The sequence below is a fragment of the Xiphophorus couchianus genome, chromosome 1 (genome assembly GCF_001444195.1).
Source record: "Xiphophorus couchianus chromosome 1, X_couchianus-1.0, whole genome shotgun sequence".
In the NCBI taxonomy this organism is placed as follows: Eukaryota; Metazoa; Chordata; class Actinopteri; order Cyprinodontiformes; family Poeciliidae; genus Xiphophorus; species Xiphophorus couchianus.
Genome location: NC_040228.1, coordinates 862,022 through 880,156, shown reverse-complemented (window position 1 = coordinate 880,156; position 18,135 = coordinate 862,022). Strand labels below are relative to the sequence as shown.

The window sequence follows — 18,135 nt, the reverse complement described above, 5'->3', positions numbered from 1 at the left end:
ATCTGTGTACGATAGTAAAGAGAAATTCCTTGACAATTTTTCCTCAATAAAAAGTCCATTGGCTGCCTGGTAAATATTCAGACATCAGAAAAGACAGACACTCATACTGCGGCTAAGCTACTTCTTTTTTTACTACTTATTACAAACTACAGGTGTTACCATGGCTACTGGTAACGTACACTGCCTACTCCCAGCTAACAACCATCCGGCTAACTTGGATTAATATCTACTTGTTACTAAAGGCTAGCTACAGAAAACATAGCTAATGACCAAGCTAACAACAGTTTTTCAGTCTTGGTGTTACTTTATAAGAAGAACATAGAAGTTTGATCTTAATGCTAAAATAGAATCTGCCTTGAATCAATTCTGTGTTTATTTTAGGCCAAACAGTTTCAAACATTTGTTCTCCTGTTTGATCTACTTATTTAAAACTATGCATCAATGTTTTAGCTAATAGTCATGTCAACATGACATGACATAAATAATGAGATATTTGTTATGAGTATTTAACTAGTTGTATATTTTTAGCTCCTGAAGGTGTTATGATAGCAATATATAATATTATTGTAGTCAAGCTAATAATTAATTTTAAAATAAATATTAGTTTTCTAAATAATCAAACTATGTAGTAAGTATCTTTAAATCGTGTTTTTACTACCATCCAATGGTGAGGTGATAGTGATGTTGACATGAGTCTAGATGTATCCTAATGCATTCATTTGATTTCTCATTGTGTGCTTTGAGTCAGACTGTGTGACTGCTGTGTCCACATTGTGTTTATGCTTCCTATAAAGCTTTCAGTAATTATATGAAGGAGTATTGTTGACACTTTATCACCGAGGTTCTTATTCAAACATTTTCTTCCTCATTAAGGTTATCATTTCATCACCGTATGCAGCATGTCTAGCATGAACAGAGATGACATTTTCCTCTCTGTAAACCGAGTTTCTGTGTCATTCCTGATGCACGACACACAACAATGTCACTGACCAACACATGCTCAAATTACAGTATGAATGGACAACGGAAATCATACATTGTACCATCAAACATAGGTCATTGTGTCGTTATCTTCTATCGCCGTCATTCATTATGAGAACAGAAGCTCAGCACAGGAAACTGAGGAACGTTTCCCACTGAATACAGCGCTGCATTTCCTGTCACATGATCCCTGTTCCAAATTAATGGAGTCCTAACAGGCTACTTTCTTAGGGGGAGAAGATAAGCAAAAAGGAAGAAAAGGAGAGTTTGCACATGTTCATCACCAGAATGCTCTCACCTCCACTTTTGCATGAATATCATTTGTGTAAATGTTCTACCAGCCTCAGCGGGCTCCGACGTCTGCCGTGTTTGATGTTTAATTAAAAGCATATCAGGAAGAGAGGGGAGCTTTGTCGTTTGTTGCACTGCATTTTGAAAAATATGCTAATGTCAATAAAAATGCATTAAAAAAAACATACTAGCAGTCACTGACGGCTGAGAAATACAGGAAGAATGAACGGAGAGGAAGAAAGTGGCTAAACAAATGAGAGTAGAGTGGAATTGAAACATCATTTTTCAGAAATAATCAAACGGGGGACAACATACATGTGCCGGCGCTGCCATTTCCACTCTTTAATTTATTCAGGCAGCCAAATAATGCAAATGAGTGGTTCTTGTTGGCGGCCCTGACGACTGCAGATAACTTTGGTTTCCATCTACGCCCTGATCTGTCTGAGGATGGAGCAGTGCTCCCTGATCAGCTGGCGCTGCTGTCGCAACAATAAGTAAAGACTCAATTCTTAGAGACAAACATGGCGCTGAGCGTTAACCCTAACCCTAACCCTAACCCTGACTCCCTGAGAGATTTTGATTTTATTTACGGTAAATGACAGAAATGTTATTGGTTAAAGATAACCTGCATAAAACTAATATATACGGAAAATAGTAATCCCCCCTGTGGAAGACAAGCAGGCCCACTGAAAACAAAACTATTCAGACATTTTTCCTCAAAATTCTGACTTTAATCTTCTGACAAAAAAAGTTATTTTTTCCCCAGTGGTCCACCAAATCATCTTCCATGCCCTGCTCCCCACCCACAATGAGCTAGTCGGATAATATTACTGCAGAAATCCACAGAAACAATTATCTAGTCTATTATGAGTTACATGACAACACAAAACAGAGCAGAAGCTCTCTAAGCTCATTAAATCACTCCACATTTAAAGGAAATTCAATAACATAGATTCTCTAACGCACACACGATTCAATTTGAACCTGAAAAGCTACAGGAACCATTTTAGCCAGTAAAAAAGATCCTAAATTCTTCCAGAGACGCTCTGCCGAGGCGGCGAGTGAGAATGCAAATGTTGGCTCAGCTTGCTTTGGGCTTCTTGTGGGGGATTTTCATCCCAGCCTCCCAGTAAAATATCTGGGAGTGAAGCCAGTGAGGCCAGGTTCAAGTGTAGCAGCAGAGCATCCAGAGCCGCTACAGCAAACGGCTGGAGTTCTGCTGACCTGTGGGTTGCTCTCAACTCGGTCATATTCTGGATTCACTCAAATCCACCTGGTGATGACTCCAACGTTGAGACGGGGATAATAAAATTCACTCATCCTTCTCAAAGTGCTGTTAAAAAACTACAGATTTTCCAAAGTATGCTTTTCCAGTAAAGTCCTTTCTCCTGAGGGCACCAAGCAAAAAAATCTCTTTCTTTTTTCTAGTTATAAAAGTGCAACTTCCTCAGAAAGACTAAGTTTACATGAGAAAATGATGGAAACCTGTCTCTCATCTCACTTGGATTTATGTGACCTCATGTTGAAAGGGAACATGACACTACATTTAGCCTGTAAGAAACTTTGCTAGAAATATAAACACTACAAACATGAGGAACCTTATTACATGTAACACAACTGATCTTACTTTCAGAAGAAACTGGAAGATGATCGAGCTAGCAAAGTCCAAATCACCAAACTAAATAACCAAAAAACATATAACAAAATATATATATATATATTTTTGAGTAAATTATAGAATAAAAAAACAACAAAGATAAGTATTGTTTTTTGTTATCTAGGTTATTTCACTATCAGATTTATGCAAAATGCTTTTATATTTATTTCAGCCTTCTAGTGATTCCTGGAACTTGCTTAAATGAGTAATTCTTTAGAAATGTGGACACTGACATTAGCGTTAGCTACTACATGTTTAGCATTAAGATGCTATTTCAGGCTTCAATTGCTTCACTGCTAGGCTAACTTCTTTTAGCACAACATTCACACAACTATAGACTTTTCAACTGTCCCACCAGATTGTTTTTTGAAGCAAAATTAATGATCAGTGAGCCGAGAGAAGCAGCTTCCTTGTCCTCTCTGTTAATGGATGTCTCTGGTGCGTCAGGTTTATGGGTGTACCAGAAACATGCAAATACAAAGGTTGCACTGACAACTGTATGTAAAACAAAAAAAGGGGGGGGGGGCAACGTGTTAAAATCTATGTAAATTTCTACAATTTTCTTAAGGTGTTAAATATGAAATATTAGGAAGTATTCTATTGATTCTGCTGGAATTCTTTCAGTTTGTGAAATTGAACCCATTTTTTCCACAAAAGTTTGAAGAAGCAGCCTGCACAGGGCCTGTGCAGGCTCAAGTCTGCACAGGGCAGACTCAAACCGCTCCAGTCAGCGGTTTGGAGGAGTAAGTGAATACTTTTGGCAATCTATCATCTCAGACAGGCGTTGCTATCTGAACAAATATAATGTTTTTACATTATATTTGTTCAGATAGCAACGCCTGTTCTGTTTTTGTAGAAGTGCAGCAGGTTAGTTGTCATTTTTATGGCCTCAGAGCTACTGGAAGTAATTAAAGATTTCAATTAAATGTTAAAGTTTTGGCTATTTTCATCTGTGACTGCTTTTTATTTCTTGCACAGGCAGGGTGCGTTCACAAATGGTAGAAAACTAAGGGCTCTGCATCGATCGGGTAAGTTGGTCGCATTTATCACACATTGCTGGTGATGGAGAGAAGGACTCTGTATGGCAACAGCAAGGTGAGGAGCTGATGCACACCACAGCATGCAGCAATGAGGGTCAGAGGTGAGCAGCAGTTAGGCAGGCAGCAGCAGAAAAAATAAAAAGCTCTTCTTTGTTCCACAGGAAATAAGAAACACAGAGAGAGAGAGAGAGCAGGAGGAGGGAAGGCTTCTCCAACCTCACAGGTCACGTCTTTACAAGAGGGTAAGCAGAGGAACAGACATTAATGACAAACACATGGAGGCAGATGGACTGAGAGAGAGAGGGGTGAAAAAAAGGAAACAGTACAAGACCCCCTGCTGTTAGGTCCCCACGCAGAGAGGGGGAGGGCTTCACCCCTCTGAGTCCGCCTGATGAGGTCAACCCCGCGGTCCACCTGCGGCCCAGAGGACCGGCCACGCAGACACACAACAAAGACAAGACTGAGGCACTGAAACAAGAAAGAAAACTTTTAGACAAGACACAGAGACAGAGACGAGGAGACCAGAGCAAGGAAGAGGATGAATGAAACATGAAGGTGGCATTTTGGTTTGTTTGAACGAATGAAGCGTGGCGGGATGGGGAGATGGATGAGAGGTGAAGGCACTCTGATACTTTCTAGGGAATGCATATATTCTAGTTTATAGTACAGAACCCTCCACTCTCTGGAAATTGTCAAGCTAAGCAGCTCCGGAAGGTTCAGACGCACCCGCAGCCCGCTGGGAAGATTCAGATGGGAAAACAGGTTGCAGAAACACAGGAAGTGATGTCCGCCCTCTGTGGGCTCCACTCACCGCAGGGCCCTGGTTGCTTGGTCCTGATCAGGCTCTTGCTGAGGCACTCAGCCTTGCGGCGCCAGCAGTTGTTGGGGAAGGTGCGCCCGTCCACGCTGCACAGAGGCTTGTAGGTGTCATCACACTCGATGGGATCACAGGAGCAGCGGGCGCCGCTCTGCTCCACCACACACACGGCGTTGAACAGGCAGTCTTCTCTGCACATCTCTGGAAGCAAAAGAAAAAACGATGAAATGAACAGCTATCAGGGCAAACTGACTTCTTCTGGATGACCTGGACTTAATGCTTCTGGTTTTCAACCCCATCGGTGACCACTGGGAAGCACTCTGCCTTCTCCGGTTGATCTTCTTTACAGATTTGTTATACGTCTGTACGGACACTGATAAGGCTGGATCTGGCAGTGGCGTAACGGACTAATCGCTGCACAGGAAAAGGACAACGAACGTAAAAAAGAAAAAAAAATATTTAGAGCTGGGAAGTGTTGAAGCGTTGCCAGCAGTGTGAGCGGCCGAACCGCTGGGAAATAAATCAGTTTTTATCCAAACAGTAATAACATGTCAGGATAGACTGATGTCACCAGTGGGGTGTGGAAACGCTTCTCTTTCAGGAGCAGAGGTCAAACCTTCCAAGAAATACAATAAAAACATGAAACAAAGATTTTTGCTTATAACCGGCAGCAAATAAAAAACACCGACACCGTTCTGTGAGTCTGATTAAAGACATTTATGAAGAACCAGATGACTTTTAGTAGAAGAAAGATTTTATTCTGGAATATACCAATGTCATTATATCTGGGCTTTCTACATAAAATCATGATAAAATTACATAATATAGCAGATGTAGTTTGCTATATTACATCTATAGCAAAGATGAATATAGCAAAATGATGGAACCTTTCAAATTGGGTAAGTTTGGAGAACTAAATATTTTTCATGCTGTATTCCCGTCTCTCTGACTAACTCAGTTTCATAAAAACTTCTCTCTACACAAATGATTCAGCCCAACACCCCAAACCATTAAACTCAAAGTTCTTCTATAGCTTTGAAGATAAAGTTTCCCAAAAAACTTTGACACAAAAACCCCAACCATTAGTCATAAAATAAAATTTTAGGGTTTTAAATTAAAATCAGACCATTATATTAGCAGGAATCTGCAGAAAGAATTAGGAGAAGCAGAAGGAATAGTGGTAATGTGACACGGCACATTTGCTACTGAAGTGAGAAAATCCAATTTGAAGGGTGGCCTCTGTTCTGGAGGCGCTCGCCACACTTCCACGTTTATTTCACTCCTGATCAGTGGATTAAATTTGTACAGCCATCCAATTCCTTCTCCTCTTTTCTTTAAAAGCCTGTCATGCCACATCTAATTACGCCGCCGCTCTATCTGAGTGCGAGGGCCACGCGGATGTGCAATGTCACGGTTACAAGGCAAAATGGCCATTTTCATTAGTTACCAATTTGTAATTTGCTTTGGGATATGATTTCATGGATCTGTGTTTCAAATTGAATTATTCTTTTATTTGAAAAACGGGGCAGCACAAACATGGAAGGGGTTGGAGGAAATAAATCATTCACTTGCTTACATGCATGAACCTGGTCACACAAATGGCTGAGGTTTATGTGCCCTGCAGCCTGGTCATCCTGTCAGGTAGAGCGGGAAGCACAGTGTGTCAAAATCTGGATATCAGCCTTCAGTGCAGCCTGAACCAGAGGACGCCCTGTGCTTAGATCCATTCTTGTCTCTGGCGGTATCATAAGGTCTTAGTGCATTAGTGTTGCCGCGCGTTATGGCTGTAAACCTGCGCAGGCCGCGCCGACAACACAACGGCGAAATTGGATTTCCTCCGATGGCTATCAGGCGTACAGTAAAAGCTGACAGCTCTTTGTTGACTGAGGCTTAAACCCCGTGTTCTAATAGCAAAGATAACAGCCCTGGAGGCTTTTATCAGGCGGGACTGGAGGCCCGTGATACAGCTGAGATACAGCGCAGATCCCATGACCTCACCGTAATTTACCTCCAAATCAGCCACAGGAACACATCAACTTCTTCTCATAAAGTTTCAACCTTCAGTTTAACTTTGGGAAGGACAGATTTACTGTGCCTGACAAAGTATGCACACCTCTTTCACCGCTTGTCACTTTACTGCACCAAAATATAAAGCTGCAGTATATAACTTTTAGAAAAATATAGATTTTTTTACACTTTACCATGTTGACAGTTTATTATGAGATATTCTGTGAAAACATCGATCTCTTCCATCTTCTCTCTGAGCTGCTACTGCTGTCTGAAGAAACTCACCAAAAACAACCAATCAAAGCCAGAAGGAGGGGCTTGGCGCTATCAATCAACCTCATGCACTCGCTTCAACAACAGGATCTGTTAGCTACTGGTTCTGTTTGGTTGTTTCTAGTCGGCACTGAGAGAACTGGGAGAAGGTGGAGGAGATCGAATTTGTCACACATTGTCTCTCATACTATACTGTCACGACAAGAGGTTCAATAGATATGGGAAAATAACTTAGAAAGATACAAACTGATTTTATGTGATAGACCAAGACAAAGACGAGATGGAAGAAAACTATTCTGTTACAATTAACATCTGAATAGAGGAAGATGCATTTCTACTCAGACCCTTTACTACAATACCTCTGTAGATTAGCATGAGAAGCAAATTTATTAATACAGTATAAGGTTTTATTCTGTGGCTTTTTATTTCCATCTCTGTGAAAATCTATGCAATCATTTATGTCAAATTAATATTAAATGGAGGGGTTTAGATCACAGCACATTCAATGACCTAGTTAAAGTTCAGATCTAAGTCCAAATAATATTTGAAATTGATGTTGATAGCTATTAAAACAACATGCAGCTGTAATTACAGGAACATTTGTTTTCTCAAAGTATTACCTCAGAGAAGCTTGAAAACAAATGCACACTGCTTTGTAAATGTAGAATTATTTACTACTTTGTTTCTATCAAATAAATCCAAATGAAATGGCATGAAAGCTTGGATTTTTAGAAATGTGTAAAAGTTCAGAGGGGAACTGAATGCTTTTGTGAAGCACTGTATTTGACACAGCTGAAAGTTGTTTTCTCCTCCTACAACAATGGCATAGTAAACATTTGTTCATCTTGAGGTGATTCACACTCCATCACAGAGATTGAAAAAGAAAAAATGAGCCAAATAAGTACAGGATATGCAAGCCCAGTTAATGACTCTGACTCTTTCAGGCTGTTCCTCTTACCCAACTTTCCGCAAGCTCTGGCATGGATCTTCCTGAGGCTGATGCCCTTCTGCACGCCGGTGGCCGTCATGGCGCACTCGCTGGGGTAGGTGTGGCCGTCGCTGGCGCACAGAGGCTCGGATTCTGGTCGGCATGACTCTGGTGGTCTGTAGAGCTGCGGCTGGCGTGTGACGGCCTGGAGTCGGCAGATGGTGTTCAGGCTGTTCTCGCTGTCTTTACACGGGTCTGTGGAGGCGGGGACATTCAGGAACAGGTTAGCATGTCAACAGTCATTCAATGCACCACTGCTGACAAAACACTTCAGCTGCCAACCCAAAGGCATCACTGACAGACTCAGCAGACTGACAGTGACTCAACTAGTTATGGACCAGTAGAACTACTCAGAACCAAATGATTGTATTCATTAGTGGTTTTAATGGTAACTGATCAGAATATTAAATCATGTTGCTGCTCTTTGGTCAGAATCAGGACTGTGCTGCTCGACCTTCACAGATTTTAAAAAGAAACTAAACTAGCTGAAAGCAAAGCAGTTACCACAATGTCTGCCACAGCTTTCAGCAGAGGGTCTTACATCCTGTTTTAATGCTGATTCTATCGGTTGGTTGTTTTTGTTGATGATGTTTTACGTGTTTTAGTAGAACAGTGTGTGCTGCCTATCCTGTGAATTGTGTAGCAATGTGTTCAGTTTTTTGTTCTTACTTGGACAAAGGATGAAATGTAGCTATTGTGCATATTTACACTGTGATGAATTTAGGTAATGTTGATTAATGTGCACTGCCCCAATCAAACAAATTAAATTTAATTTAAATACAACCTTGTCAACTGTAGTTTTAAAACAGCACTACCTTAATTTAATCCAACCCGATGTCGGGTCTATTTTTGTTCCCAACCTGCAAGGATTCAACCAGAGACATGTCACTTTTCTGCAGAAGAGGGGAGCAGAGCCAGACGCGGAGAACCGCTGTCAAACACTGTCTGGGATCAACTCCACCGGCTCTCACCTCTCAGCTGCTTTTTATTATCATAACAAGGAAAAGAGGGTTGGGTTTCTTCACATAGTCATACAGATAGTTTCATCAGAGAATTCTGCCACAGGATGTTCTAGGACTCTCTTACAAGGCACAAAGCTGACTCGTCTATGACAGGCAGTTTGATAAAACCAGAAAAGTGAGTAAGCATTTCTAATCTCCAAGCAAACATCTAGAGAACAGTTAATAATGTACCATTAAAGAAAAAAGAGGCCAAAGAAAGAACACAGAAGAATAATAATATGAAAACATATAAACTCACAATTTAAATGAACTTAGAGAATAATTTTTCCAACAATCCACACAGCCAATAATCAAAAACCAAATGCATTTTTCTAATGACAAACTGTAGCAGATTCCCACAGCCAGCTCACAGGCAGTGGCCAGCAATAGGTGGGGAAGGGGCAGTACTCCATCTCCATTTTTAGCAGGACTGTCAGCAAGTGTCCCACTACCTTTAACTCTATCCAATCAGTAGATCTGAATAACTTACATTGTAACAAACTGGGACTGTTTCAGTGAATGTTTGTATCATGGAAGCAGCAAAGTAGAGGAGAAAATATCAGAGAAAATGAAAACATATAAATTTCTGGATTATTAACTTACTACTGGTCAAATAACATGAAACAAGACATGAAATAAGATTTCATAGAACAAAATCTCACCATATTAAGACTGCAGGTTTTTCTCAATTTAAAGTCAGTTTCACAAAGCACTATATCTGCTTACTATTTTAGTCCAAGTCATTAGTGAAGGCTCCAAATATTACATTGAGCTCATTATATCGTATCTATGTTTGAGACTCTTATTTTGAAGTAAGACAGGAAGTAGTTCTCTAGTTGTTCGCTGGTTAAATAAAGACAGCGCCCCAGGCTAGCCAACCACACTCCATTAACCTTATTATTATTAAATTATCCCTGACAGATAACTTATATTAGCTGTCATGGATGATTATCAAAATGACAGGAAAAATAACCTGTATAATTTGCTGAAATAAATAAACTCTCATGAAACTGATAACTTTGTCATTTAGGGTAAAAAAAGGAAACAGAGATAGGAATGTTTCAGTAAGAGCTGAGAGAATAAAGCAGATGGCTAACTGTTAGCATCAACTATTAGCACAAAGCTAGAGGATATTTCAGTGTATTTAAGGGAATCTGGACTGCAGTTTAAAATGTAACTATTTAGACCGGTCTAACTGGACCCTAGAGCTCCACCTACTGAGGTTTTCCGGTTGATTTGCCAATTCTGATTTTGGCCAATTTATCTGAAATGTTGCTAAATATAGAAAGAAAGTCCCTGAGTTGGCAGCAGTGAGGTGACTTGACTATTGTTACTTGGAAACATTTGGACATGACGTGGTGGGCAGTGCTAACCCGGTGAGCGGTATTAACCTGGTGAGCGATGTTAACCTGGTGAGCGGTATTAACCTGGTGAGCGATGTTAACCTGGTGAGCGATGTTAACCTGGTGAGCGGTATTAACCTGGTGAGAGATATTAACCTGGTGAGTGATGTTAACCCAGTGAGCGGTATTAACCTGGTGAGTGGTGTTAACCTGGTGAGTGATGTTAACCCAGTGAGCGATGTTAACCTGGTGAGTGGTGTTAACCTGGTGAGCGGTATTAACCCAGTGAGCGATGTTAACCTGGTGAGTGATGTTAACCTGGTGAGCAGTATTAACCTGGTGAGTGATGTTAACCTGGTGAGTGATGTTAACCTGGTGAGTGATGTTAACCCAGTGAGCGGTATTAACCTGGTGAGTGATGTTAACCTGGTGAGCGGTATTAACCTGGTGAGTGATGTTAACCTGGTGAGCGATGTTAACCCGGTGAGCGGTGTTAACCTGGTGAGCGATGTTAACCTGGTGAGCGGTATTAACCTGGTGAGTGATATTAACCTGGTGAGTGATGTTAACCCAGTGAGCGGTGTTAACCTGGTGAGCGATGTTAACCTGGTGAGCGGTATTAACCTGGTGAGTGATATTAACCTGGTGAGTGGTGTTAACCTGGTGAGTGGTGTTAACCTGGTGAGTGGTGTTAACCTGGTGAGCGATGTTAACCTGGTGAGCGGTATTAACCTGGTGAGTGATGTTAACCTGGTGAGTGGTGTTAACCTGGTGAGTGATGTTAACCTGGTGAGCGGTATTAACCTGGTGAGTGATGTTAACCCAGTGAGCGGTATTAACCTGGTGAGTGATATTAACCTGGTGAGTGATGTTAACCCAGTGAGCGGTATTAACCTGGTGAGTGGTGTTAACCTGGTGAGTGATATTAACCTGGTGAGTGATGTTAACCCAGTGAGCGGTATTAACCTGGTGAGTGGTGTTAACCTGGTGAGTGATGTTAACCTGGTGAGTGGTGTTAACCTGGTGAGTGATGTTAACCTGGTGAGCGGTATTAACCTGGTGAGTGATGTTAACCCAGTGAGCGGTATTAACCTGGTGAGTGATGTTAACCTGGTGAGCGGTATTAACCTGGTGAGTGGTGTTAACCTGGTGAGTGATGTTAACCTGGTGAGCGGTATTAACCTGGTGAGTGATGTTAACCTGGTGAGTGATGTTAACCTGGTGAGCGGTATTAACCTGGTGAGTGATGTTAACCCAGTGAGCGGTATTAACCTGGTGAGTGATGTTAACCTGGTGGGCGGGGCTAACAGTTGAACCAGAGCAGAACAGGACAGAGGTCTGATGTTTAGACCTTTGCTCAGGTAGGTAAGATCAGTGGATCAGACCTGCTCCATGTCAAAGTATCAGCTGATCACTGATCACCCAAAATGAAGGAAATTAGTGCTGATTTATCAGTTGGCTAATTGATCTGTGCAGTAAAACTACACTGAACTGAGATACTTTAAAACACACACTGAGATTTGTCCCACCTTGGTTTTGTTTGTGAAAACACAATAAGAACATCAATAACGTCTTTTTAAATATTAGAACCATCTCAGGATGAGATAAAAATAATGCAATGTTATTAATAGTTTGAGTTTCACACTCAAACTATTAATTCATTGCTTGAAAACGTTGTCCTCATTCCACTGCGACAAATCTGAAAATAGTTGGAAAGTTTTTCTCAAAATGTGTGTAAAATTTCACCTTTTAAGATGGATCTGTTGTCACACTCGTACCTTATCTAAGCAAATAAAGCTTAATGTCCTGTTAGAGACATCTCTGTGTTTTATGTTTGTTGGGTTGGAAGTTGGAAACAAAGCAGTGGTGCTTCAGAGATAATATCACTGACCCTGGAGAGGAGAGCAGGACAGGGCAGAACCTTGGATGTGAAGAGAAGACAAGCAAATAGATGAAGAGACCATCGCCTTGATGAGCTGCCTTCCTCCAGAGGAACCTGCTCCGGCCTCACCCTGCCTTATCAGTACACGCATCATAATGAAATGGGCCTGAAGATGTGCGGGACCACGGTTTTACCTCGTGGAAACTCTGGCTTTATCCTGTTGTCCATGCTTCCAGGATGCAGAAAGACAAAAGGATTTATGTGGAACTGCAACCCATTACATCACTGCCAAGTCTGGGCGAGTCATTCAACACACGCCAAGGCTGAAACAACCAATCATCGGGAAAGGAAGAAAGAGAATAAGTAGCAGAAAAATAAGAGGGAATGGTTTCCAAAGACCTTTGGCAGCGGCACGGGGAATGACAATGCCGGGGCATTTTAAGAGAGGGACAGATTGGTTTGGTTAAAAAGGCAGGGTGACCACCGGCCAGGACTCAGATTGATTTCTAGCAGCACAATGCAGAGGCTTGCAAAGACTTGCAACTGAGTAAACAAGGGTTTTATCGTAATTCACGCAGTGTCTCTGCATGACGCAGTGCCTAAGCCGCCAGCCAGACCATTATCTGAGAGAAAGACCATTACCTCCCATTAACTGAGAAGGACTGCTTCCAGAACCCATGCTTTTCTCTAGCTGACCAAGTACGGTAATTACAAAAAGAATAGCTTGTTTGCCGCAAAAGCTAGCAGCGTGGATAAATCAAACGGGTTTGGCCCAAGGTTTTAGATGAAATGGCTGCAGGGAGATTTAGAGAAGCATCAGGGCCATCTGCTCCCCTGAGCCTTGGCCCTTCTGAGGGAAACACGGGCGACTCGCTCCCGATTTATACGACCAACCTTCTGCCAGCGGATCTACGCATCCATCTCTCAGCAACCCAGCACCCAGCTTCAGCTCCTGCTGCTGTGAGACGGAGTTACTTTCTGTTGCTCTTTCACTCCATCTGGCTTTGCCAAAGAAGGAAAAGTTGAGCACATCGAGCGTAAACAACCACTTTCCAGATGATAACAAGGAAGAGCGAAAGAAGCAGACAATAACGACGGCTCTGAAGACCTACTTAGAGAAAACAACAATTCACACCACAGGAAGGCCTGCGTGAAGCAAAGCAATCTGAAAGAAAAATGAGAATTAGCTGAGGTGTGCCAGACGTAACTGCAGTACAAGGAGGGAAAACAACAACAGAGGCAGTGGGAGTAAACAAAGAATATGGGAAAAAGTAGGAGAAAGTTGTTGTTCCTGTTTCAAGTATATCATAAAACAGAAATGCCTTTTTATGGTTTCATCTCCTCAAATAGAAAGATATGCAACTGTAATCTGAATTACATTAACAGAAATCTCATGCATTATGGATTTAGATTCTATGAAACAAATGGATGAATGTCAGAAAAGGCCAGGTCCAAAGCCACAGTATGGCTGCTGAAATAAGCATCGTTTGTTTTGGTACATTCATATTTACCTTGGCCGCAAAGGTAAATATGAATTAATACCCAAGAGCTGACTGGCTGGTATTGTAGCCACCTTTTTGTATTATCTTTAACTTTGACCAACCAATAGGAAACATGATACCAAGAGAAAAGGAAGCAGAGGACTGGACTCACCGCAGGGTCCTTGAAATTGGACCCGGATGTTCTTCTGGTTCTTGCAGGCTTGCTGGTGGAGTTCACACTCGTTGCGGTAGTCCTTCCCATCACTGCCACACACCATCTGATCGGGCTTGCCATCGCAGCTGAGGGGGCACATGCATTTAGCCGACAGGCCGTCCGACGACTGGACGCAGGTGCTGCCGTAGCTGCAGGTCACCTTGGCGCAGGGGTTTTTCAGAGCTGCAGGCAGACACACATGAAAGGTTCATTTAGCCAAAAGCATTTTCTCTTTCCTTTTCTTTTTTTCCACATTGAAGAGTACATCTGTCGAACAGCAGCAGAAGAGCGCTGAACGCTCTCCATACACTGGAGTGCATTATGTATGACAGGCCATCTTATCCATGCGGCTGCTGGCGCACTTTTAGAAGCCCACCGCGGTTGTTTGAAGAACTACTTGACACCCCATGGGTAAGGATGCGGCGCCGCAGCTGTCGACTCGTACCGACGACTCCTGTTCGTTTCGGCGAGTGGCGTGAATTGAATTACAAGCTTTGCATTTGGACCCCACATTCTGAATTGCTATGCTTGAGCAGCTTTAATCGGCCCAGCTGCACAGCAACCCTTTGAATATTTACCTTTTCACAAATTAGTCCGAGAGAAAGAAGAGAAATGAAAGCAGAGATATGTAAGCCCCCCACATGCATACCCTGAGGACAGTTTCCACCCCAATTAAACAATGGACCACTTGTCGCTGAGTGGCTCATTCTAATCAATGGAGAAGGTGAAACTTTTAATTTTGCCTGCATTCACCATCAGCATTGGAGGGTACAGGGGGTTTTTCCAGGAGCTTCGTGTGTTTGACAAAAGACATCCATGAGATTACAATCGCTGTCATTTCTCAGCATAATCCATATTTATGACTGTCACGGACACAAACGTGCTCTCCCATGGGAGCGAAGCCAAGCGCTGGAAGCCCTCATTTCCTAAGCCTGGCTCCTTTTCTTTCTTTGTAATAAATATTTACCCATGTCTGATATTATCAACCCTCTTTTGTTACATCCAGCATCGATGAATTTAATTTAAAGCCGGGGTGTATAGGCTGACTTGCATATTGCTTTGTGCTTCTTCTTCCCTCCACCTGTCATCATTTGTGAGTGAAGACAAGGGGAAAATGTCTTCTTTTAAAAATTCAATACTGGTTCCAAAGATGGAGCAGCACTGCCTTGTTAATAACAGAGAGGAGCGCATGCAGAGATATGTATATTAAGGATGGGAACGGAGACGGGATTGCTATGAGGAGTACTATTGATCAAAGGATCGCCCCACCTTGCTTCTCTCATCTTTGTGACACATTCTCTCTTCCCCTCTTTTTCTTGTTCTGCTGTCAAGTTCTTTTGAGGTCTGTTGCCTCAGAGTCGCTAATGAACACCTCCTCCTTTGCGCCGAGGAACTTTGAAACTGCTTCTAGACCTAATTTTATAAGTATCTTCAAAATAAAGTGCTAAATTGCAGCCCAGACCAAAAGGAGACTGGTGGAAAATGGTTTAGTGAAATCAAAAGTAATTACTGAAAATCATCAGGTATTGTGAGCGGCTGATGACAGCCTTGTGGCTTTCCTGCGCCGACTAGATGGCCATTGTGATGCTTTGTGTCTTATCATGTGAACAACGAGATGCTGATGACCTGCAGGATACGGCGCTGAGGTAACAACCTTGTTGGAGCAGCAACACACAAAGCACATCCAGTACACACTGAATGGGCTCAGTTGTGCTAACTAGCTTCAATGTGTGGCTGGGATTTTGTCTGACAGACCAAATCATCCTGATGCATTTAATGTCATGTGGATGAAAAATGATTCAGTAGTGTGAAAAAGTGTTTGCCTCCTTCCTGATTTCTTTTTTTGTTTTGTATGTTTCTCATACTGCAGTGTTTCAGAACATTAAGCCAATTTCAACATTAACCAAAGAACCCAAGCAAACAAATGAAACCAGGCATTTGCAATAAGATGCAAGAGGACTTTAAGGGCACTGTAAAGGAATTTTGTCTTTCTGGTCTTTGCAGGATTGCTCTAATCCACATTGGAGAATGACCGGCCACATCATCAGGTCAGAGGTCAAGAGGATGGTCAGGGTGTACCATCATTTTCTCCATTTTATGTAAAGTCCGTCTTGGCATCATCATCTCCAGAGGTTCCACCAACATCCCCAGAACAGAACCTGAACCTGAACCTGAACCTGAACCAGAATCAGCCTTCTTTGTCAGGTTGCTGAGCCTCTTCTTGGTTCTGGTTCTGATGGCTCTCACCAACAGACTGATGGAAGATCCAAACCTTGAAGGATCTTATCTTCCTCCAGTCTCTCAAATTCTGAGGAAAGATTTAAAACATTATGAATTTAAGGTACTATAAGCTACCTTATAGTACCATATAAGGTACTATAAGAAAAAAGCTGGAAGAGACAAAGCTCTAAAGACTTTTAGCTGAAAATGAAATAAAAAGTGGGTCTACTAAATCAGGGAAGCTGAAAGCAAACACACCTCACTTTTCCAATATTAACTTAAGATGAGAAAATGGAACATATTTTTCCTTCCACTTCATAATTGTGCAGTTCTGGTGGGTTGTTTTGGTTTGACCAGCTGCTGGTGTGAGCAAACAGGAAGCAGAAGAGGAATCCGTGTTTATTTTGTGGTGGTAAGAGACATCTTTACACTTTTTGATCTCCCTGAATAACAATCTGGACTTTCCTACACTCCCTGCTTCCTCTCCCTTTGAGTGGAGCAGCAGCTTCACAAGCAGAGGATGGTGGGAGCAAAAGAACGAGGCACACGAACAGAGCAAACCTGGGAAGGGAGGCGGGGGCTCTCTTTATTTGAATGCTAACGGAGGCCAATTTGGATATGAAGCGTAGCCTCGATGGGGCGTTAGTGCAGATAAGCCGCCCTTCTCAGACCCAGACAAGCGGACAAATTGCTTCGCCAAATGTGATATGTGTAACAAGCACAAATGGAAAAAAAAGAAACAAAAAGCATGCTCACTGCAGCAAACTTCTGAGTGTATATTCCTATTATTATCACGTGAAAGGTGGCAAAAAGGAGAAGAGAAAGCAGGAGGAGAAAAAGCTCTGCAGAGCTGCCTTCGTAAAATTAGAATGAGCCTCACTGCCAATTAAATCAGTCGCCTTTGCTGGAGTGAAGCTTGGCGAGTTTAGATGGGCAGGGATAATGAGGGGAAAAAGATAAGAATAAAGACAGAGAGATAAAGATTCAAAGTGACACTGTAGAAGCGACATTTCTGCTTTTCTGCTCAAACAGGAAGCTGAGACGTCTGCGGCGAAGAGAGGAAGCTTCAAACAAACACCTAGCATTCTCAGATTTTAGTCAAAGACTTTTCATATATCTGTTCATGTTGACATTCAATTATGATTTACTATGGTACATTTAAACATATACAGGCGGATCTCAATAAATTCAAATAACTAAAATGTTAATTTATTTAAGAATTTCTATTCAAAAAGTGAAAAATAAGTCAAAGCAATGTTATGACCAACAGAATCATAACAACTTGACCAGTTGCCCTGAGGAGAGGGTAGCCACACAGGGTTTTTTCCCTTTGTTTTTAACAAAATGTTGTTTTCATGAAAAGGTGAGTGGATTTAAAAAGCAAAAAACACGCAACACACTGTAAAGAGTATCCATTTATCTAAGTGATAAATGGATACACTATGACAGAAACAAATCAAAAAAATATAAATAATACTGTTGATTTGATGTGCAGATACAGTAAATAAATTAACTGGTGAAACAGTAATTTGTATATTTCTCAGGATAAAAAACACTTAACCCTACCGAAAGCACTGTTGCAGGTTGTTTTTTTCACAGAAAATATTCACACCTTCCCAAGTTTCTAATGGCCAAACACTGATTTCTAGATGTATTCATTGCAAAAACACATTAGGGTGTGTTTTCACAGCAGTGTGTGACTCTCATTAAGAGTTTGGGAGAGACGCAAGGGGTATTGACTGGGACTCAGCTCAGTGTTTCAGGAGCTGCGGTGCTGCAAAGACGTCAAGACGTGTCTTACCTGAACTGGACAGGAAAAGGAATGGATGGTTGCTAAAAGGTCAAAAGATCAATTTTATTTTGGAATTAAAGAGTCTGAAGGGAGAGTGAAAAAAGACACAAGCAGAGGAGCTTCAAATCCAATGTGATTCAACATTGGA

General features: G+C 41.8%; 1 protein-coding gene across 10 annotated transcripts in view; it reads right to left on the bottom strand.

Annotated features, from left to right (window-relative positions):
- Positions 1–18,135, bottom strand: part of agrn (agrin) — a 440,494-nt gene that overhangs the window by 125,604 nt on the left and 296,755 nt on the right. For all 10 annotated transcript variants that reach the window (XM_028022576.1, XM_028022603.1, XM_028022587.1 and 7 more), the window contains 3 exons: positions 13,934–14,158; positions 8,025–8,249; positions 4,781–4,987 (listed from right to left, as the gene is read on the bottom strand). In XM_028022576.1, the coding sequence (XP_027878377.1) occupies positions 4,781–4,987; positions 8,025–8,249; positions 13,934–14,158 (657 nt within the window). The remainder of the gene's footprint in view (positions 1–4,780; positions 4,988–8,024; positions 8,250–13,933; positions 14,159–18,135) is intronic.